The sequence below is a fragment of the Vespa crabro genome, chromosome 3 (genome assembly GCF_910589235.1).
Source record: "Vespa crabro chromosome 3, iyVesCrab1.2, whole genome shotgun sequence".
NCBI classification, from domain to species: domain Eukaryota; kingdom Metazoa; phylum Arthropoda; class Insecta; order Hymenoptera; family Vespidae; genus Vespa; species Vespa crabro.
In genome coordinates, this window is record NC_060957.1 from 12,404,367 (window position 1) to 12,428,210 (window position 23,844).

Below are 23,844 nucleotides of genomic sequence, written 5' to 3' on the forward strand. Positions count from 1 at the left end.
GTAGAACACAATCGTACTATATAATTAACAATCATTTCTTTCAGAGTTACGTCGTATTTATCGTATACATTCTAAATGCTTCAACAGTTTTCTATAGTGTCGCTCTTTTGTTATTTGCTACTTTTCTCTTTTTTTGTTTTTGTCTTTTTTGTTTTTGTTTTTGCGGACGATGAACTCATAAATGCATTTAAAGATAAAATGGAAAAAAGAAGAAGACAAAGAAAAAACAATCAGCATTACCCTTTTTGACATGAGCAAAACCTGTAAAAATGTTCTCGATGAATTTTATATATATATATATGGCTTTGACAGTACCATATTATTTCGTTTCCAATTGCTACGTTCACAAAAGGTTTAAATACCTAGAATAGAATCTAAATCCAGCAGCATCGTGCAGAGAGCACTATAGACAATTATTTTCAACGAAGAAACGGCACGCGATTCGATCGGGAACAACTCACCGGCTTTCAAAGTGTTATTACGAAGGCTGCGTTTCCGGTTTATCGCGCACGATCGTGAACATAGACGGCGCCGCGACACGATAATTTCTATCGTGTGTCGACGCACCGAGCCGTAATCGTTTTCAGTTGGATAAAAAAAAAAAGAAAAAAAAGAAAGAGTGCCTTCGTGTATTTACGAAACGCGTTGAGAAGGAAAGAAAGAAAGAAAGAACGAAAGAGAGAGAGAGAGAGAGAGAGAGAGAGGGAGAGAAAAAGAAAAAGAGAGAAAATTTTCGCACGCGACACCATAGTAGGTACCCTTATATACCTCAATTACGTATTCGTGCTTGAAAGTTTACATGTATTCGTGTATGCGTTTAATATATGATTATCCGTAGGCAAGTTGCACAATCGAATAGGTAAACGATGCATTCTATAGTATTTGATCGAGAGGGGCCATCGTTTCCGTTCGACCTCGCATTCCGCGTCCGGTACGTCGAGTTTTCTTGGCGCCAGTGAATTTTTTCTCTTTCTTTCTTTCTTCTTTTTCCTTTTTTCTTTTTTTTGCTTTTTGTCTTTTTTTTTTTCTTCTGTTTTTTTTCTTTTTTCTTTTTTTTTTCTTCTTTTTTAATAAACGTCCTTCGCGTCGCGAGCAACGAACAGTTCCCATCGGTGTTCCCATTTGCATATGTCGCTCGAGTTTTCATTTAAGAAAATCTGAACGCCATCGAGACGTCCTGTCCGGTTTCATTTAATTATTTCATACATGCGACATCGTTCGATAATAATCTTCAAAGAAATCTCATAAAGCTGTTGGACGATGCTGTCCTGTGTCTACAGTGGGTATGAAAAAGGAAAAAGAGAAAGAAAAAGAAAAAAGCTCCCGTCGTATGAACAAAAAAAAAAAAAGACAAAGAAAAAGAAAAAAGAGAAAAAGAAAAGAAACGAAAAGAAAAGAAGAAACGAAAACGGGAAACAAAAGCAACAAAAAAGAAAAATATTTTCCAGCCCAAAGAAGAAAGGCAGGAAAAAAGGAAAACAAGAAAAACTAAAAAGAAAAAAAAAAAAAAAAAAAAAAAAAAAAAAGAAAAAAAGAAAGTCGAAAAAAAATCGATAATCAGATTAGCTTTTAAGGAGAACGGTTAGACACATTTAGTGGAACGTTTAATATTCTTGAATTAAAACGGTGGACAAGGAGACGAGACAGTAAAACCGGTTGATTCTCAAGGTACGCTCGTGAAAATATATCTCGAGCATATACTGGACTTAATCTACATGATGGGGTAGGGGGAGGAGGAGGAAGAGGAGGAGGAGGAGGAGGAGAGGAGAGGAAAGGAGGAGGGTGCTAAGGGGAAATAAAGAGTAATATATGGTAACTATTCTCGAGTTCCTTGCTTTGTGGGAACTCGTTCTTGGACGATCTAATCGAATGAAATCGATCGATCTATATTCCACGATTTCTCGATCACGCCCAATATCAAAGATCTCATTTTATTTTCCTATAAGTAACTATTTCGCTCCGTATCGAACATTCTCCAAGATTTCAACAATAATCGTGCTTGCTCGAGTCCAGGTACGACCACCCTTCTCCTTTGGTATAGAGTACTTATACTACGACGCGCTGCCGCCTTCCTTTGATTTACGATAATTAAAGCTGACCCGACCTTTCGTCGCTAGAGTGGAAAGAGCGCGGACTTGGTGTTTCTTCGTCGGCTTTGGCGCCGATGAGAGACCACGCAAGAGGTATTAAACGCGAAACTCTTCCTCCGCTCTCCTTGCTTTCACTCTTTTCCCCTCGTTCCCATCTCTCTCTCTCTCTCTCTCTCTCTCTCTCTCTCTCTCTCCCTCCACCTATCTATCTATCTCTTTCTATCCTCCTTTCATTTTTTCCTACGTATACCGGCGTTCTTTCGAAGCATGGCTCTCTCGTCTGGCGGAACCAACGGGGTAATTGCACCAACGAAGAACAAGCTCACCAACCAGTCTTTGCATTTTTCCTCGAGGCGATTTTGCGAAGAGGGTCGATCGGTTAGACCAGCGCACCTTTAGATAGCCGGCGGACTACGTGATCGAAGGTCATACCAGGATGGTAATCGCGATTTACTTATGATACTTATCGAGCAAACCGTACCTTCAGATTTATCGAACTATCACGAAAACATCGGGATCATTATTCAATCCCTTTTCAAGGAATTTTTTTTCAACAAACATACTTGATTTCATCTCTCTCTTTCTCTTTCTCTCTCTCTCTCTCTCTCTCTCTCTCTCTCTGTACGTCTGTATAAGGGAAATGTTTGAATTCGTTTGAAATTATTCATGAAAACGAAATTAAAACTGTATCCAATTTACGTTGGATTTTTAATAAAATTTGTCAAAATGTGCCACGCGATAAATAATATTTCTCTCGGTTGGAAAAACTCGAGCTTTTAAATGTACGCGAAGGGAACAAGTTAAATAAAGGCTTTACAGTTTCCGTGGCTTTTACAAAATAGGATGAGGACGAGGATGAGGATTAGGATGAGGTATGAGAAGATGGATGAAGGAATATGACGAGAGGGAGTGACACGAGATGCGAATGGGAAAGAATTTTCTCAACGAATGCGATGCGTAGACGTCAAGCTGGTAGAAATTCGCTAGGTGTCGGGAGATAACGACTGGCACTAAAAAATTGAAGAAGGTCTCTCGTTGTACCAAGGACGTCAGGTAATACGACAGTTCATGGTAATAGCAGACAAAAAGGAGTCTGTGAGAGTTAGGTAGGTAGGTAGATAGGTAGGTAGGTAGGTAGGTAGGTAGGTAGGTAGGTAGGTAGATAGATAGGTAGACACAACCGCTCACAAAATGTCGAGACCGTGGGCTGGTTCACCCTCGTCTCGTCTTTCCTTTAATTATTAACGGGGCTAATATTTTTTCCCAGCCATGCTCATGCACGAACATTGGTCGTCGTCGTCGTCGTCGTTGTCGTAATAATCGTCGTTGTAATAATCGTCGGGCTAGTGAAATTACTGAAGGATATCGCATAGCGATAAATTCTTCGGCTAATTATTCACGAACGTTATGTATATTTACGCGTTAATGTATGCATGTGATATATCGTATGTTAAAATGAGATCTAGCCTAAGGTAATATAGAAATAAAGTCAATGGATTTTATCGAATCGTTTGATGCCGTAGAAACTAAGAGAAACGATTGATCTTCGAAGATAGAGATAGATAGAGATAAATAGAGATAGAGAAAGGTAGATAGATAGATAGATAAAATGAGAGAGAGAGAGAGAGAGAGAGAGAGAGAGAGAAAGAGAGACAATCGATAGTAAGTTATCGCTCGAATCGTTTCTCAGAAAGGAGCCTTAGAAAGTTATCTATGGGTTATTGGACCAGCTAATATACGTCTTTTCGAGGAGGTTACCGGATTTCCAAATTCCTTCTCGTAACCGCTTTTACCGCTTAATACATGCAACGCATTATCGGACGCCATCGTGTCTACGTACCGCGTAAACGCGTAGAAACTTCAGAGACGAAGAACCATTAAACGGTCCACGCGAAGGCGCTTTCCCGTTGTTGAAGCGACAACTTTCTCGTTCTTGGATAGATCTCTAGGAGAGAATGAGGAGAGAAGAACGTCGTCGTCGTCGTCGTCGTCGTCGTCGTCGTCGTCGTCGTCGATGTACTTGCCATCGAGAGACACATGCTCCGCTTCTACGAATTTATTCGAGTTGATGCGATTAATGATGTCGTCGCCGTTTCGGCGCGTCTTGTCTCGTCCCGTCTACTCTCGTCTCATTGGAAATACCATGGAAACTCATGATGAGACTTGGCAAGAGCGGGGTGGCCGGGGGAGGAGGAAGAGAAGAAGAAGAAGGAAGAGGAAACAGTTGGATTAGAATTCCTTTCGTCGTTGAAGATACACGTTACGATTGTTTCTCCCTTTCGAACTAAGCAACGACGTTAAATGCTTGCAGGTGAGAAACCATTCATCGTCGCTACGATGACGACTACGCGAGAGGACGTCGAGGATGATAATTAGTTAGCCATGAGAGATCCATGGAAAGTTAGAAAGAGAGAGAGAGAGAGAGGGAGAGAGAGAGAGAGAGAAAAAGAGGGGTGAGAACACGTAGTCCAGGAGGCCGTTCAAAAGTAGCTCTAGGGGAGTATAATCCATCATCGAAAATGGCTTGGCGTAACGTAACCGGTCGGTCGTGTCTACGACGACTAATCAACGAGCCTGACTCGCCGTATAATTAGGCTTGTCTTTCTCTCCTTCCATCTCCGTTTCTCGTTCTCTCGTAGGAAGCTCGTAGAAACTCTGATGCTTTTTCCCTTGCGTCGCGTGTTTCACTTTAGAAACTTATATACTTCTAATGTATATACATATATATATATTTCATCTTTCATCTTTCTACGTGTGACTCGTAAAAACTATTTTGCCCGTGTTCAGTTTACGTTGCCTTATAGATCGTTAGGGGGTAACTTACGGCAAAGTCATCGTTTTCCCGGCATCGTTAATATCCGCCATCGAGAATCTCGATCTCTCACGTTGATTTCCATCGTATCGCATCGAAGGGGGACGAGCGTTCATTAAAAAAGACGGCTATACAAAATTAAGATCCCCTTTGACGTGAATTTTTTTTTCGTTTCAACTCGATCGATGCTTCTCGAAATTAAAAAGGAAGAAAAAAGAAAAAAAAAGAAAAAAGAAAGAAAAAATAAAGAAACAAATAAAAGAAATACAAGAAATAAATAATTAAAAAAAAAATATATATATATATATATATGTGTATAGATAAATAAAAAGAAAAAGAAAATGAGAAAAAGATCGTACAAATAAGTTTATAAAAGCGAGACGATATTTTTCTTTTTTTCCATTGGCTTCATTCATATCGTGCACGTAGGTATGTACGAAGAACCGACGCGTAAAGTGGTACTCGGCTACTTGTTTCAATACAAGTACCTCGAGTAAGTACTTGGCTCTGCTGCTCGAATCTGCGGATATCGGGGACGAGCCTCATCGAAAGAGTAGAGAGAAAGAGAAAGAGAGAGAGAGAGAGAGAGAGAGAGAAGGAGAGAAGAGAGAAAGAGAGATAGAGGAAACTCATTATATGCCTGGCACGAGCTAAATGGCAGATTTAACGATCCCTCGAGTTCATCTCCTCTTTTCTCTAATGCCCTTTTTCTCCTTCAACTTTCCTAGCTACTTCCCTTTCGTAAAAGATTTACTTCTTACCTTCTCCGGACGTGAAGGGACGCACGACGCCAGGCAACAGAACGCAAAACAAGAGAAACAGGGAGCACGATTTCGGCCTCATTTCGTATATATCACCGACGAGGTCATTCGTTCATTTTATTTAACACCAAGAGTAAAAATGAACGCGATCGATCGGTGATATATCGATACGTAAAACGAACACGTCACGGCACTCGTCACTGTACCCGCTTAGTCCTCTTCGATCTGGCATCTGTAATAATAAAAACGATAAATAATGTAACAGGGATATATATATATATTAAAATTAGACTATATACATGTATATATATATATAATAAAATTTTTTGATATAAATAAATAATTATTAATAAATTAATAAATAATATATTTTATAATTAAATAATAATATAATTAATTATTACTAATAACTTTAAATATTTCATACTATATTTAAAATAAATTATTAATTTTTAACATTTCTTTTTTTTTTAAATTAATAATAATTAAACATATATATATATATATATATATATATGTAAAATAGAATATTTTTCGTAACCATATCTGGAAGATACAGATTACTAACTAACTCGGTATACTTTTTCTTAGTTAATAATGATTTTAATTAACAAGGATACTATAATTAAGATATTATATCTAAGATATTACTACAACTAAAATATTATAATCATTTACTTTTTCTATTTTTTGATCTCGTTACTCTGGTCTACTCAAGATTTTACTCGTTACTCTTTATTCTTTACTCTGTCGTTATTCCCTGTTCTTACTCTCTATTGATCAATTCAAGATCGTACTCGTTACTCTTTGCTCTTTGTTGCTCTATTCAATTGGTATACTCAAGACTGACTCGTCCTCTTTGATAAGTATGTACTATATCTGAAATGTTTTCTTTACACACACACACACACACACATATATATATATATATATATATATATATATATAGTTTTTGTTTCTTTTTTTGTTTCTTTTTTTGTTTCTTTTTTTTTCAATTTCATTTTCAATTCAACGATAGCAGTCATAATAGTCGTTAAAGAAATATCGTGTATTACGTGAAAAAGCTTAGCTTTTAACAAAAACATGAATAAGAAGATGGTACGATTACAATGGGCCAGTAGTGAGAAAAGTTATGAAAGAAACGAATTGCTAGGGTTTTACGCGTCGAGATAAGAAAGACTATGCATAGCGTGGTAAGATAAATGAACGGGTTGGCCCTTCAAGAATCGAGCCCCTTTCAACCCTTCACGCAAAAGTCGGTCCACATTTTCTTTCTCTCTTTCTTACTATCTTTCTTCGATGTCAATCAAGAAAGAGTAAGAGGAATAAAGGAAGAAGAGTGTAGGTTCTTTTTGCGAAATGAAAATGCTTTTCTACACGCGAACGAGGGTAAAGAAAACGAAGCGAGAGAGGTCGAAAGGGAACTTTCTGGAGGGCTGAACGTCGCTTCGTGGCAGCGTTGTTTCTACCGGAAAACGTAAAAGACGGTTAGGAGAGTCGAGAGTGCCACTTACGAGGTAGCTGGCAACCCTTGCCGTCTAAATATTCCAACGGCGGTGGATACTTTCCCGCACGCGAAATTTCCGTGGCGCCTTCGTTCCCAGTCGTTACCGTGAAAGGAACGAAGGAAATTCTCTGAGAGAAAGAGAGAGGTAACAAATCCACCTCTCTGTTTTTATCTCTCTCTCTCTCTCTTTCTCTCTCTCTGTGTCTCTCTCTCTCTCTCTCTCTCTCTCTCTCTCTCTCTCTCTCTCTCTCTTTCTTTGTACAGCCGAACGACTCTTTTCTTCCCATCTCAAAAACGTGCTCTTTTCTCCTATCATCATCTAACGAATGATGAGATTAATAATTAAACGTTAATGGAAAGGAGAAATCGTTTTTTTTCTTTTTTTTTTTAAATTGATTCAAATGAAATAGAATATTTAGAATGATTAAATCAAACGATTTGAAAAATATCTATTTAAATAAGAGACAATTCTTTTTATATTAATAACTTGTCAATAGAATAAATTTCTAATCGGCATGAAATCTTTTAAGTATTAATGACAGGTTTTACATTATCGTTATTTAATACGCAAAAGAAACGTCGATTTTCATTATACATGTACTAACGCTCTAATTATATATTTCGTCGTGTCCACTTTAAATATCGATTTTCTAAACCAAGCGCCTGACTTCAAAGGAATATAATAACGGAATAGTGAATTTTCCATGCTCGAGATAATACAAAAGTTAATGCTAATCGAATGATTACGCATTAAATTTGTATGTAACGAGTCGTCTATGGACTCGCGTTTAACATTAGAAAAGGTGAGCGGAACGTAACGAGGGAGGAGAGGGCGGGCGGGGGGGGGGGGAGAAAAAAGAAAGAAAGGATTAGAATTTACGAGCGTAACCGGGATTGGAGGGAAGGAGGGTGTCGGGATTCCACGTATTAGAAAAATCCAAATGGCGCATTTTATTGGCCTGCCTTGCGAGAAATGGTTCGCAATACGAGCAAAGTGAATTAAGCGCGTTGAAACGTATCAACGGCGCGTAGCACCGACGTGCGGGAACGCGTGAAAAACGACGGGATTGACGTGCGCGCGTGAAAAGCTTGTTAGTATCGAACTTGTTATAAAAGCGTGCCGAATCGGTGAAGTGAGACCCCGCCGAAGGGATCGTTTATCAACGTCGTTCCTCAAGGCTTCGCGATACACGCTCGATTACATCGGTAAGAAAGCCGTACGCGCGCCGCCAGTGCCGTTCCTTCTCATACGTAATAGCGAAGTACGTAACGGACAAGAGAGCGTGTTCGAAGAGAAGGAAGAAGAAGAAGAAGAAGAAGAAGAAGAAGAACGAAGAGAAAAATAAGAAGAAAAGGAGAACGAAGAGAAAAATAAGAAGAGAAGGAGAACGAAGAGAAGAAGGAAATAAAAAACGAAGAAATAGCAAAGAGGGAGAGTAGAAATTGATACTCTACGAGAAAATAGAGTCGACGTGAGAGATACATATTCCGAAATCAAAGGAAACGGAATAGCAAACGGCGGAATTTCTTCGTAAGCGGAATAATCGGTGCGTTAGCGTGCAATAAATTTCTCTTAAACGACGAGCATGGTTATTTTACGAGCCATGCCGCGATTTATTCTAAGCCGACACCCTTAAAGCCTCTCGTGAAATCACGAGAAACGGGAGAAGAAGTCGTGAGTTTTCACGTTCTAGCTCGTTTCGCACGGTTTCATAAATCGTTTGTAAGATCGGACAAGCTTACGAAAGAACATGCGCACATTAATTACCGACCTTAGGTTACTAATATGATTAATTTCCATCGAGATGATTAATTGTTTTTTCCTCGATCTCGCAAAAAGAGACAAGTGACACTAATCGAGACAAAAGAAAAATCGTATGATGTCTTAAAAATGTTGAAGCTCGCGTAATTGCGTGTGTTTCTTTTTTTCCTTCTTTTTTTTTTCTTTTTTTTTTTTTATCGAAATCGACACTGGCATATATACTCTAGCTTAGAACGCGGAATTGAATACGGACGAGACTTGAATCACGATGCAATGATTCTCGTCCTTTTACGACGACGACGACGACGACGACGACGACGACGACAGGGAACATCTAAGAAATCGATGAGACCACAGCACTCAACGACGTGCCGTCTTACATTAATTAGCGACACCGCAGGTGTAATTAATTTTCGTCGAATGATTAATCGTTTCCTGCTTTGTTCGAAGAAACTGGAGATATTATTACCTAACAGAGAGAAAGAGAATGGAAAAAAGAAAATTGCGTTAAGGGATTCAAAACTTTCGAACGTGGAATTAACCTCGTATTGGAGAAAGATAGAGAATAATTTCTAAAGAGCAGGAGAGAGAGAGAGAGAGAGAGAGAGAGAAAGAGAAAGAGAGAAGGGGAAGTTTGATCGAATCACGATCGTTATCGGCGAGGAACACGGAAGCCACGGACAATAAGTAGGGTTTAATCGAGGAACGGAATATCGTGGGACTGCAGGAGCGTGGAAAATCGATGCGACCACGGCGTAATGCCGATAAACAGCGAATACGATAGAGGGAGAGATAGGTAAAGATAGGTAGAGAGAGAGAGAGAGTACGAGAGAGTACAAGAGAGAGAGAGAGAGAGAGAGAGAGAGAGAGAGCTCGAAAGTGCTCTCGGAGATTCATGACGCGGAATAATCCGCTGAAGATCCGTGGAACGCGTATTGCGTGGTACGCGTACGCATAGGCCCACCCTACACAGATTTCCCATCGCGAGTTCTCTCTAATCCTCCAGGACGAGGACTCAATTTATAAACGCGTTTCGGTATTACCCACTCAAGGGCTTAAAACACTCGACAGCGACCGCCGTTCGTTGTGCCAAGCCGGGACACGCGAACACATGGCATTTCACACTGCAGTTGGCACGAACGATGACGTCCTGCCATGATCGAGCTGAGAATCCAGCCGAGAATCGAGCTGAGAATCGAAGCGACGAACCGATGGAAGCATTCGACCGAAATGAAGAAGAAGAAGCCGACTACCGAGGCTCCTCTTTTCTTTTCGTTTCTTTACTTTTCTTTCCTTTTCTTTTTTCTTTTCTTTCACTTTGTTTCCTTTTATCTTTTTACATTGGCTAACATTTTCGAGCTACTTCTTCTTCTTCTTCTTCTTCTTCTTCTTCTTCTTCTTCTTCCTCTATCAATGACATCGTGACTCGACCGTCAAGATTTCGCTTCGTTTAAAAAGTTTGCTCGGCCATTGGAAAGTTTCTCTCGAGTGTTTGCGTAGCATTGAAAACTGGCTCTGCTCTCGATGTGGCCTCATCGTTTATCCCTCCGTGCCCTTTGGGACTAACCACTCGAGAGCTTCGACTGTGTTGGCTCGATTGTAAGAGAAAATAAATTCGTCCAAACGCAAGAAAGAGGGAGAGAGAGAGAGAGAGAGAGAGAGAGAAAGAGACAATCTATTGGCAAGGTAGGTAAGCCGATACTCTATAATCTATAAACTGTATACAAGAGATAAACGATATCCATGACCGATTATAGGAACGACGAGGTGAGAAATCCTGAATGATCTTCTACAGTATGAGCCGGCATCAAAGAGAAGGATCATTCTTCTGGCGAGTTCGTATTCGAAGAGCATAACCGAGATTAAAAGTGCTCGGAGGTGGAAGAGACAGCGTCTTAAATGCGGTTTAAAGCTTGGAAGGGCGACTCGGGTATCGCGTGACAACAGGTAGGGGAGTCAACGAGCTGGATTCCCTGGAGGATTGAGCTACCGGTTTCGAAGGAGAAAGATTCTCTTGGATCTTTCTAAGCGGTATAAGAAGAAGAAGAATAAGAAGAAGAAGAAGAAGAAGAAGAAGAAGAAGAAGAGGATCAGAAGGAGGAGTAAGGAGATGTATGAAAGATGAGGAAGAAGAGATGAGGAGGAGGAGGAGGAGAAGAAGAAGAAGAAGAAGAAGAAGCGGTCACGGCGGATTCGATGCGGACCGGTGTGCCTTTCGAAAAATTTTTCGTCGATGAATAGATAGACGATTACGAGGGCGAGACGAACGAAGAATGGTCCTCGTAACGATGCACGATGGCATAAATCTTACAAAGGACTTTATTAGCGAACATAGGGATGTACTAGCTACTCGTGTTTCTTTCCTCCATCGTATATATATATATATATATGTGTGTGTGTGTGTATCTATGTATCTTCGAACGTGTCCATTCGTTTATTTGTAACATTCGACAAAGTACGGGCCACTTAAATAATGTATATACACCGAACAAACATATTTCTGCTTATACCTTTAATAGCATCTACAACAGTTCTAAATGATTGATTCGCTTATGGTCGCGTACGGTATATCGGTCGCATCTAAAACGCATTTAAGTACATCGAAAAGTCATAAGCCACCTGTAGAGGTAGGCAACCTGTCAGAATGCGAGATCGGCCTCGGCTTTTCGTTCAGCGGATCTCTCGGTGGAGATTTATGAGCTCGAATCGATAAACCGACGGGGAGAGCATTAATTTAACGCTCGATGCAACCTCGATCGTTTGTGAATGATACTCTCTCTCTCTCTCTCTCTCTCTTGCTCGCTCTCGTTTCAAGAGTACCACCGAGTAATCCTATGAGAGGAAATCGAGGAAGAAGCGATAAAAATATTGGAAAAACGTCGTCGTTGGAGGTAGTCGATAAATTTCCTACTGATCTCATTCACCGTTAGTCCCTTTTTCTACTTCTCCGGATGAAAGAAAAGCGAACGAGCCGCAAACCGCAATGGAAAAAAAGAACGCGGAAAAGAAAAAGAGAGAGAGAGAGAGAGAGAGAGAGAGAGAGAGAGGAAGAGTGAGAAAGTGAGAGATAAAGAAAGAGACGCGTGTCGAGCATGTTCAGGTATAATATGACCGAAACTCGGCCCCTCGAGAGACGTCTATCTCGTTCCTTTCGATTTTTTTCTTTCTCTCTTTCACTCTCTCTCTCTCTCTTTCTCCTCCCCTCCTCCTCCTCCTCCTCTTTTTCTTCTTCTTCTTCTTCTTCTTCCTCGCGAACGTAATCCGAGAAGATTACGGAGCGAAATAAACATGTCAACCCTGGCACAACAGCAGGAGGGATGTGGGTTCGCGGAGCGTCTTTATAGACGGCAAGAATATTCTTGTATTTCTATCTTTCTCTTTCTCTCTCTCTCTCTCTCTCTCTCTCTCTCTCTCTTTCATCTTGTTCTCTCCTTCTTACTCCCTCGCTAGCAAAGCAGTATCGTTACTTAAGCAACTGCCAGATGCGAGCAGATGCGCCTAGTCGTGGTTTCACACGAGCCCGATCGAGCTCCAAGCCCTATCTTCGTACGATCTTGACCCCGAGATCGCTCAGATAGGACCACGCGGAGTTTTATGCGCGCCACCACGGATCTGTCCTCCTCTTGTATTCTCTTCGAGCACGATGGCGCTTCTACACGCGTGCCTATCTTTTTTTTTCTCTTTCTCTTTCTCTCTCTCTCTCTCTCTCTCTCTCTCTCGCTCTTTGTCTGTCTATCTGTCTCTTTTACTTTTATTTATCTCCATATTTTTTTTCTTCCTTGTATCTCGCCTAACTGTGTGGGGGTGGTGTATTTCTACTTTCGAGTTTTGCAGGGACGTGAACAAATTTGTGACTACCTGCTCGAAAAGAACAGATTTCGCTATCTCTTTTACTCTGTCTGTCTCTGTCTCTCTCTCTCTCTCTCTCTCTCTCTCTCTTTTTTTTATCTAGTCAGATAACCGATCTCCAAATGTTTCTTCTTCTTGATTTTAAGAGAGTGATAAGAGAAAGACATGTTTCTTTTCGTTTCACGACACGAATTTTAAATAGATTAAAGAAAACCCAGGGAGAAAAAGAAAGAGGAAAAAGAGATAGAGGAGGAGGAGGAGGAGGAGGAGGAGGAGTTCGTTTATTTAGGAAGGTTACCTTTTAAATTTTCATCCGTAGAATGGACAAAAAGATAAAAGGAAAAAAGATTTTCATAATGTCACGACCATCACGTAGACGATCTAGGTGATGGTACGTCAAAAAGATGGACTGAAGGAGAGACTTAGAGAAAGATTCCACGAACAAGAACATCACGTAGATTATCGACGAACCAGTTTCTTTTCTCAGAGTCAGCAAAAAAAAAGTTACTCGACCGATCGAAATAACGAAGCATGCTAGTATTGCCATGAATCACTGAAATGGAATCAACGAAAACGAGATTGAATGAGATCAAAGAGATAGTCATGGGCTTTACTCTCGTTCAATAATATCGAATATCGAACAAGATCAGTGGTAACTCGAAGATAGTAGTCGAATTTCTCTAAATCTCCAGTGAGTCTGGTATTTTGGAAGTTGCGATTACTCTCATGCTATCAAGTATAAGAGAAAGAAAGAAAAAGAGAGAACGAGGGAGAGAGAGCGAGAGACAGACAGAGAGAGAGAGAGAGAGAGAGAGATAGAGATAGAGAGAGAGAGAGAGAGAGAGAGAGAGAAAATCGGTAGAAAAGGAACGATGGTAACGGCTGTCTGGATATCTTTACAGCTTCCCAGGGACTCTGGATCAAAGGATTTCACTTTGTCGAAACGGAGTCTATCCTCGAACGTAGAGAGAACGGAGGCATACCACTGCCTTTTACCGTCCTTTCGAAAATCGTGGAATCACCTTTTCCAGGAGTAACAGAGAAAGAGAAAAAGAAAGAGAGAGATAGAGATAGAGACCCAGAGAGAGAGAGAGAGAGAGAGAGAGAGAGAGTGAGAGAAGGGTAAAAGGGCGTACGTTCGACGAGCCCGAGAAATACACCTTTCTCGCCTCTCCTTTGATCGTTTCATCGGGCGCGACCCCAAGCGTGGACGGCTTTTGAGCGGCGGAGTCATCTCGCAAATAGGAACGACGTCTGAAAATATACCAGGCGTATATCCTCCTCCGTGAGAGGTGCCACGCAAGGAGGGGAGAAGCTGTTTCCTCGGACGACGCACGGTAGGAGGATCAAACGTTCTTGCCCTCGCTTTTCTCTCTCTCTCTCTCTCTCTCTCTCTCTTTAGAATCCCCCATCACCACTACCACTACCACCACCAGCATCACTTCCACAAACTCATGTTTCTCTCGCAACGTTACTCTCGTGAGCGCAAAGTTATTTCGCATTTTTACGCGGATGAATATAAAATACAATACGACGAGTCTCTAGGAGGAGAAAGCCTTGGGCGATCATAAAGCATCCGTGAATATATTCGATATCGAAGTGGGTGGCCTCTGTGAATGTGGAAGGGGAAGAGAATAAGGGGAAAAGTATTTTCTTTTTCGATATTCGATCAAAAAGAAAAAAGAAAAAAGAGTCGTTCTATGAGATAATATAGAAAAAAATCTCGTAGATTTTTTCGATCATAAGATGAAATTATTCGAAATCTCGCGGGATATATATATATATATATATATATTTGTACGTCAGAGAGAGAGAGAGAGAGAGAGAGAGAGAGAGAGAGAGAGAGAGAGAAAGAAATGTACTTACTTACGTACGTAGGACTGATATCACGCTCGATAAAACTACTTAACGTGCCGGTAAAAGAAGAAACGTGAGTAGATTTACGTAACAGGGACACGCACGTGTGTCTAGTATTTAGATGGTTGAAACGTTGCTTGAAAGAAAGAAACGAACGGCCGACGATCGACAGTTCTTCAACCGAGAAGAAACGTTCCTCGACGTTTACGCTAAATACATACAATATATGTATGTACCTATATACATATGTATATATATGTAGATACATACGAATATCGTTTATTTTTCTCTAGTTTTCTTTGAACATACATACGTATATATATATATATATATATATATATATACATGCACTGGACGAAGAGTGGCCAGATTCCGACAGTAATTTGTCTCTCTAGTAGGACAGCAAAGTCGAGTCACGCAAATTGACAAATACGCGGCGAGCGTCCAGCCTTTCGCAAACGAGACACACGTGGGACAAATTCAACGGCAAACACAGAACTCTCGCGACTCGGTTCTTTGCCAAAAGGGAGAAACGTTGTTAGGACGGACATTTAAACATTACGAGTATTTCTCGAAAATGTTCTTTTTATGTTAATTCCATTGGCTTGAAGAACGCTTTTATTTTATTAATCTACTTTCTCTCTTTCTATGTCTGTCTGTCTGTCTGTCTGCCTCTCTCTCTCTCTCTCTCTCTCTCTTTTTATCTATCTTTCTTTCTTTGTTATTGGAATCATTCGTAGATATCTCAGTCGTAAAGCTCCAAAAGTTTTCGCGGACCATCGGTGATAACCCCATAAAACGATCTCTAAGTCGTTCCACGTTATCGCAAGACGATATAGTATATCGTACAAGTTACGAGTTGGTAAAAAAGAAAAAAAAGAAAAAAAAATGTCGAAGGTAACGCGTAGGCGATTCTCTTCCGTGATCATTCTCTCCCGCGGAAGCTTCTTCCCGAACAATAAATACCATTGGAGAATTCTTATCCGCATCTATCTCACTTTGTCTGACCTCTCGATTTGCATCCTTTGTGCTTGGCGCTTGCTCGTAAATCACCGTCGACGGGAAAATGCACGCGCTAGAAGCAACCAATAGGTAGAGAAAGATTAACCAAGGAGAACGAGAGAGAAAGAGAAAAAAATAGAGAGAGAGAGAGAGAAAGAAGAAGATATCGACCGTAAAAGAGAAAGAGAGAGAGAGAGAGAGAGAGAGAGGTAAGATTCGACGTGAAAGTCTCGTTTTGCGAAATTCAACGAAGCGTGAACATTCGCCTTTTCAGGCAAGCCCTTCCGCAAAATTCTCACGGGTTCTCTTTCCTTTGCAGATGGGATCGAACGCACGCCAGATGGATCTCTATTTTCCAAGTCCTGCATCCGGTTGAGATGCATCTTTCAAGGTGAAAGAAAAAGATCTTTTCTTTTTACAAAAGTCAGGTTTTCAGATTTTTCAATCCATGGATAGAAAAAAAAAAAAAAAAAAGAAAAAAAGAAGAAGAAGATGAAGAAAAAGGTAGAGAACAATGGAAAATAGAGAAAGTCAGTTTTATCGTTATCGAATGAAAAGAAAAATAGAAAAACAACAAAAATAGAATGACAAATAGATTCCTAATACAGATTATGCATAAGACCTGCGCTCACGTTCTTTGCGTACTTCCTGTTCGGTGATATCTTCTTGCCAGTATGCGAACACACCTGCGTGTAAAATGTGTAAGTACGTGTACCGCGTGAAAAACGGAAGTTAGAAAATCCTGCGTACAGTCGTACGTAGCACGGAAGCACAACCAAGCAAGCAAGCAAGCAACCAAGCAACCAACCAAGCAAGCAAACCACCATTCTCGACGAAGGCGTAACTAATGACGTAAAATACGCGTCGTTTGTAAGCGTTACGCCCGAGGTGAATCTTTTGCTCTTTCGTGTCGCACCGAGGACGCCGCTTTAATCTGATTTTCACATTACGCGGACGTTGCAATTAAGTTCGCCATCATCGTCGGTACTGTACTCACGATGCGTTACGAGCATCGTCAAGGGTACGGAGTAACCTTTTACAGTGAGTACGATTAAGAACGTTCACCTTTTGACAGCTTGGGGATCTACGAACGTTAAAGATCTTGTTTCGCGATTTTGAAACGATTTAACAGACAGTTTTTGCTGTGTTTATTTTTTTGTTGTTTTTTTTTTTTTTTTATATACTTTTTTCTTTTTTTTCTTTTTCTTTTTTTTTTTTTTATTTCTTTTCTTTGACCGATTTAACGAATAATAAATATTGATTATAGGAGAGGAATTAAGGTATTGCGAAAATTAAAAACTATTTGCAATAACATATAAAATGACAATGATTGTAAAATAATACCGAACGAATGTGAAATTCGATAGAATGATTCGATTTTGTCGCTATAATACAGATAATTAGCGTAAAACGACAGGTCGAGATCTCTCGGTACGGAGATCAACGAACGAACACTAACGGAATTTTGTTAACGAAGAGAGTAACGCGATATTTTTGGCTTTTATGTGAGATCATTTTTCGTTCGTCCGCCATCGATGTTCGGTCCTTTAATTATAACTCGGGAGACAGGAGTATTATTAACAAAGGTTCATCGGATAATGGAAAACGATAAATTAATTACTTTGCGGCCCAACTAATTCCTTTTAATTACCGATAATCCGTCTGGATTATCGAAACTCGAGATGAATTTTCGTTAGGTGAAAATGAAAGAGAAGTCGAAAAGCGAATTGGTCGGCGAAATAAAATGTTCAGAGAGAAAGAGTGGCAGAGAGAGAGAGAGAGAGAGAGAGAGAGAGAGAGAGAGAGAGAGAGAGAGACGCGTGTTAATCTCGAAATGTTTACAGAAACGAAATGACTAAAGTGATAATAACGAAGGAACGTAAAAGAAGAAGAAAAGAATGTAGAAGGGAAAATAAAAATTTCTTGGGCATATAAAAGTACATTGAAGATGGGTCTTTGCTCGGGTATCTCTTCCATTTTTCTTTTTCTTTCTTTTCTCTTTTTTCTTTTTTCTTTTCCATTCTATCTTTCTTTTTCCCTTTCCTTCCTTCCTTCCTTTTTTTTTTCTCGACTCGCTCGACTTCATTAGTTTTGAGAGTCCTTTTCTCTCGTGAAACACGAAACGCGTATCGTTCTTGTAACGATCGACTTGACTCGACTCCGACTACTCGAGAGTCTAACGTCGAGAGAGAAAGAGAGAGAGAGAGAGAGAGAGAGAGAGCACATAGGCAGTCCAGTTCGTTTAATCGTTAATAACGTTTTCTCGACGAAGTCAAATAAGGTGTCTCTCCTTTCAAGTATTAAACGAACATAGCCACCCACCGTGTAGTTTCAACCAGGATATTGTCATTCGTCGAACGTAATCTATTCGCAAAAGAGGGAGAGAGAGAGAGAGAGAGCGAGAACGTGTTACTAATTCAACTTCTATGTCCCTTCCTCTTGCTTCTTATCGATTCGGACTTGCTCGAAAATTAAGAAGAAGAGGATAAAAAGGAAAAGAAAGAAAGAAAGAAAGAAAGAAAGAAAGAAAGAAAATCGCACGGCATTAGAATATAGTCCAGATCATATTTATCGAACGGACTAATTGGTTTTCAGATAAAAAGACCAGCCGTTTGTCCGGATAGTAAATTGGAGACAGGGCACTTGCCGTTTTTGAAATTTATATTATTCGACAGTCGAATAGCCATTTGCTTTGTTAATTTATTAACCATGCTACGGTATAGATAATGGCTTACTGACTGGTTAATGTCGATATACTCTCGTGACAAGTTTTCTCAACGATTCGTGCCGACTACTAACTTCTATAACGAAACGTCATCTATTTTATTTCTTTTTTTCTTCGTTCAAAATATTTTTCTCTCTTTTTTTTTTTTTTTTTTTCTTTTTCCTTTTCTCTCAAAACACGACGTTTTCATGCTGCGTAAAATAAACTAACTCGATAATCGCTTACATAAATACATACATATTTATTTATTTATTTATTTCGACCTATCGACGACCCCTTAGAATTTCAATTGAAAACGATATCGATCGGCATAACGCTAAATCGTTTGGTCGAACATTACGTTAAAAGCATGATCCGTCGATAACGTAATCGAATTACCTCGATCCAACTAAAATCGAATTTCATTTTGTATTAACATTAACGTTATAATTAATGAGCCGCGTTATAGAAAATTCAAAAGGTATGACTTACTTCTCTTTACTTTAGATTAATCGACGTTTCGTTAAATAGCACAATAATAACAATGAATTTTATGACTATTCTATAACTCGAACAAAGCGATTACTATTATACTTGTCATCATCATCATCATCATCATCATCATCATCATCAGTATTATTTTACTATTATTATTATTATTATTATTATTATTATTATTATTATTATTATTATTATTATTATTACTATTAATAATTCTATGTACGATCATTATTAATCCGGCGCCAATGACGATTGATAAGTTCCGTCATTTCTCACAACTTTAAAGCGAGATATCGCGGAATCATTAATTATTCGGTCAGATCAAATGAATGGCAAAGGAAAGGCGCAATGTGTTATCCGTTTCATAAAAGAGAGAGAGAGAGAGAGAGAGAGAGAGAGAGAGAGAGAGAGAGAGAGAGATAGAAAGAGAGAGACAGATAGACAGAAAGAAAAAGAGATAGAGAGAGAAAGAGAGAGAGAGAGAGAGAGAGAGAGAGAGAGAGAGAGAAAACGGCGGTGTCTCGGCAAACAACGTAAAAACTTCACGATCGATCGAGGAGAGGTCACGTGTGTCACGAATTATCGGTAACGGTGGCGATAAACGGCACGGATCGTCGAGAATATTGTGTTACCGATCGTTCGAACGAATATATATAGCGAATTTCAACATCGATATTCTTATAGGAGCACTCGACGAGACACGGTGAAACACTGTGATACTCGATAGCATCGCACACGTTCACCGATCGTAACCGACGTATCGTCGAAGGTAGTAATTGAATCGATCGTTTTGCAAATCACCGTCGCTCCTGCTGCAACGTAGGATCGAAGGATTACTTTGCCACGTCCTACGACATACTAGTAGAATCTTCGAACGGAACATCGAAATGTTCATCCTATCGAGTCTCTCGTACGGTGTAGTGATAGCGAATGGGGGTACGGTGGGAGGAGGGGGAGGTTGGAGAAATGGATAGGGAGAATGCCGGTTACGGAATCTTATTACAAATCGTTCGAACTTCGTTCTCTCTGCAAAAAGATCTTTGTAATTTCTTCCTTCTTGAGATATCGAATTTAAACGGGAACGAAATAGATAGAATAGAGAGAGAGAGAGAGATAGAAAGAGATATTGTGGAACGTGCCTCTTCTAACGACCAGTTTGTTACGTTCATCGATCGGCGGATAGTGTAATACTTGAAAAAGAGAAAAAGAAAAATAAAAAGGAAGAAAAAAATTGCGCACGATTTATTATTCCACTCACGAACGGAGAACCAACAACGTTTTAATATTTTTGTTGTTTTTATTTTCTTTTTTCTTTTTTTATTTGTGCGTGCGTGCGTGCGTTTCTTTTTTCTTTTTTGTTTTGTTTTCCTCTCCTCTCCCGTCCGTATTCTCTCTCTCTCTCTCTCTCTTTTTCAGAGAGGTAACACGTTCGAAGAGAGATCAGAGATCGAAACTTGGATTTCTATTTCCAGGTGGTGGGTGGTGGGTTGGGGGAAGTGGCGGGGCGAGGGGGGAGGGCGTTCACTTTTCCAAACGTAACTCTGACAGTTGGCAGGAAATACGGACAACAGTTATAGGGTTAAAACGCGCTCGTGAATTCAACACGATATGTATCTCGGGAATATTCCTAGACAGAGAGAACGGATGCAAGTTTAAAGCAAAGGCAGAGGGGGTTCGTTGGTGGCGCTTGCGTTCTCTCCCACACGCACCTATACATACATACGTGTAGTATAATATATATATATATATATATATATATATATATATATATATTTCGCATAAATCCTCGAAAACTTATTGCCACTGTAAACGGCCGACCAAAAGGGACGTGATCCCGTAGACGTAATTCTAGTAAGTGCACTCAAATGTTTGTAAATCTCGCATTCGCTACCACGACCGCATATGGAAGGATATTTTACGGTTATGCGTTTTCCGCGTTAGCCTTCGTAAGAAAACTCGACTAGCGTTCCAACGGCTATTTATCCCTCTCGTAGACTTCGACCTAACGCTTTTGCTATAAGAAGAAAAATCTTAGAAGACGACCCTCCACCACCAACCGTAATAGTAATAGTAGTAATAGTAGTAGTAGTAGTAGTAGTAGTAGCACCAATGCTGGCTCGTACCAACATGCGTTCGCAAAATGTTTCTAGTTTATCGCCGACGTGACTCGCGTTTTATTTCCGCACGGTTTGTTCCGCCCTCCTTCTGTCCTTTGAAATATAATAAACAATAAAAGAAAAATAAAAAGGAAAAAAAAATAAATAAATAAAAGGGAGAAAAAAAGAACATAAAAAGTGCAAGTAAAAAAAAAAAAAAAAGGAAAAAAAAAGAAAAAAAGAAGATAAAAGGGAGAGAGAAAAAGAGGAAACAAAAAGATCATACGTCTGCCTTTAGGCGAATAGAGCCAATTCGATTTCGTTCATGAAAACGAGTCGGACTACGTTCGTCGTCGGTGCGAACGAACGTACGAACGAACGCGTTTTCGTCACGGAAATTTGTTTTATAAGTTTTTCTCGCCTCTCTTTAAAAAGGAATGAATGTAGGAGGATGAACACGATATAAAAGTATTACCGTCCGTGTCATAGGGTCACGATGAAGATTAGTACCATTGGCCGAGTGCCAAGATAGGATAGTAGGAGGAGTATAAGTATAAATAGCTCGCGTCAAACGCGTTGTATGCGAGAGTTAAATAACTTCGCTTATTCCCTACGGAAGGAAGGAAAGAGGCGAGGGAAAAGTAAAGAAAAGAAAGAAGAAAGAAATAAAAAAAAGAATGAAAATAATGAGAAATCGAACGACAGCTTTGACCTTATCCGTCAGTACGTCAGGCATTCTTTTTAAAACGGATAATGCGCACGCATGCCTGTGTGAAATAAAAAAAAAAAGAAATAAGCAGAAAGAGAACGAAGAAATGGAAGAAAATAATAATAAAAAAAAAAAAAAGAAAAAAAAAAAAAGAAAAAAATGAAATAAAGGGAAGAAAAAAAGAAAAAGAAAGAGAAAGAGGAGAAAAATAAAAAGAAGTACAATCGAGAGGAAGCAACAAGTAAAGATGGAGAAATGGTTCGTGTCGTTTCGCGTTTATTTGACGACTCGATTTGAGCGCGGTAACGCGATACAGTCCGTCGGCGAGATAACCGAGCTAAGTGTCGAAAATATTGGTAAGAGTGTATAACGCTCGATTAAAAAAAAAAAAAAAAAAAAAAGAAAAAAAGAAGAAGAAAAGAAAAGAAAAAAAAAATGAAAATACCATAATTTCGAGATAATTAACATAACATTTTTTTTTTTTTTTTCATGAGAGAGAGAGAGAGAGAGAGAGAAGAAAAGATATTCATCGGGTAGATAAGTTTAGTACTTATTATACCTACACGAGAAACTCGTAAATCGTGTTGCGTAGTTTGTCTACGTTGACGTTTCTAAAAGATCGAAAAAGCACAGCGGGAGTTCTTTAGGGGGTTGCCAGTCGAACGTCTATCTTCTCCTAATTTTGTTCCACGAGAAAAGTAGAAGAACAAGATAGACAGATAGATAGATAGATAGATAGATAGATAGATAGATAGAAAGAGAGAGAGAGAGAGAGAGAGAGAGAAAGAGAGAAAGAGAGGGAGGGAGCTATTGAGATTGTGCATTCGGTCGTACGATTTGAAAATATTTTCGTCCTAGCATCACTAATAGAGAAAGGTCTTCATTTTGACTTAAATTTGGATTATAATATATTTTTTTTTCCTTCTATTTTTTCTTTTTTTTTTTATTACTTCTACGTCGTAATAAATAATCATCTCTATCTATTCGATCCATTAGAGGACGATAAGTCTCTCAGATGACAATAATACGGAAATTTTTCTTAAGTATTATATTCGATGTATACTCGACGTAGACATTTTCCCTTCGTCAAAAGAAAAAAAAAAAAAAAAAAGTAAATAAATAAATAAATAAATAAAAAGGAAAACGAAAAAGTCAAGAAGAAAAAAAAAAATGAGAAAAAGAAAGAGAGAAACTTTCTCCCATAAATACATCTACAGTGTGTTATCACTTACTCGTAAATTCGATCGACCGATCGTAGTTATCCATAAACGGGCTGGCACTTTAACCCCACCGCACTTACACTGTTATCATCCTAGCAGTTCGTTACACCGTGCTTGTCTTGTCAGCGTCGTGTTTCGACCTGTTTTCTTTTTTCTTTTCTTTCTTTTTTTCGACGATATTTAACTTATCCTTGAAAAGAAAAACTAGATCGTATTCACCGACGGAAGTGGTAGTAGAGCGATCGAATAATAAAAGTAAAAGTAAAAAGTATAGACGAATATTGAAGGAAACAAAGTTGTGTCGTGTATGGAACACTAAAATATTTCTCACTTCGAAGGCACCGTTTAGTCCAAATACATTTTTGCACGTATTTCGTTACGCACTCGATTTAAGAGATTAAATAATGAAGAAACGAACAAAATAAGAAAAATATCGTATCTCCTAATTGCTTTTTGTTCACATATACTTGTTAAAAAAAAAAAAAAAAAAAACAAAAGTTCGATCTTATTATCCGATCATGGAAATGATTACGTATGAAAAATAAATCGTTTCGATCGGACAGATTGTATATATTATATATATATATATACATATATATATATATATATATATGTGTGTATATAATGGTTTTAATAAATCGAATATCAACGCGTCGATGAGTTACGAGAGGATCAATCTTGAAAATGGAACGGACACGAAGAGCCCTAACAAACACGCGCGGCTCATGTCGGCCAACTGACTCGTAGCAGGAAAGACTCGGGGCCCTTCGGCTCTTGGGCGCCGGTGCTGGGCGGCCGTAACGGCGACGGCGGCTAACGGCGGCGGCAGTGGGTGCTAGTGGTGGTGGTGGTGGCTATGATGCTGGTAGGGGGGAGTTTATGGTGGGGAGAGCGTGCCAGAGTAGGTAGAATACATTCTGGTGGGGGAAATGAGACGTCGAGTATCTCTACCACGCGCCGGATGCTGCGGAGTA

At 39.4% G+C, this 23,844-nt stretch overlaps 1 protein-coding gene across 6 annotated transcripts in view; it reads right to left on the minus strand.

The window, feature by feature from the left end:
- LOC124422681 (netrin receptor UNC5C-like) overlaps positions 1 to 23,605 on the minus strand; it is a 60,632-nt gene extending 37,027 nt beyond the window's left edge. For 5 of the 6 annotated variants that reach the window (XR_006941900.1, XM_046959473.1, XM_046959475.1 and 2 more), the window contains exons 1-2: positions 22,883 to 23,605; positions 5,664 to 5,895 (exon numbers count right to left, since the gene is read on the minus strand). Coding sequence is in view for 5 of the 6 variants with exons in the window: in XM_046959473.1 (XP_046815429.1) it covers positions 5,664 to 5,745 (82 nt within the window). In the remaining variant the exon portion in view is untranslated. The remainder of the gene's footprint in view (positions 1 to 5,663; positions 5,896 to 22,882) is intronic. The other variant, XM_046959471.1, reaches the window with a different exon arrangement.
- Positions 23,606 to 23,844: the final 239 nt, after the last annotated feature.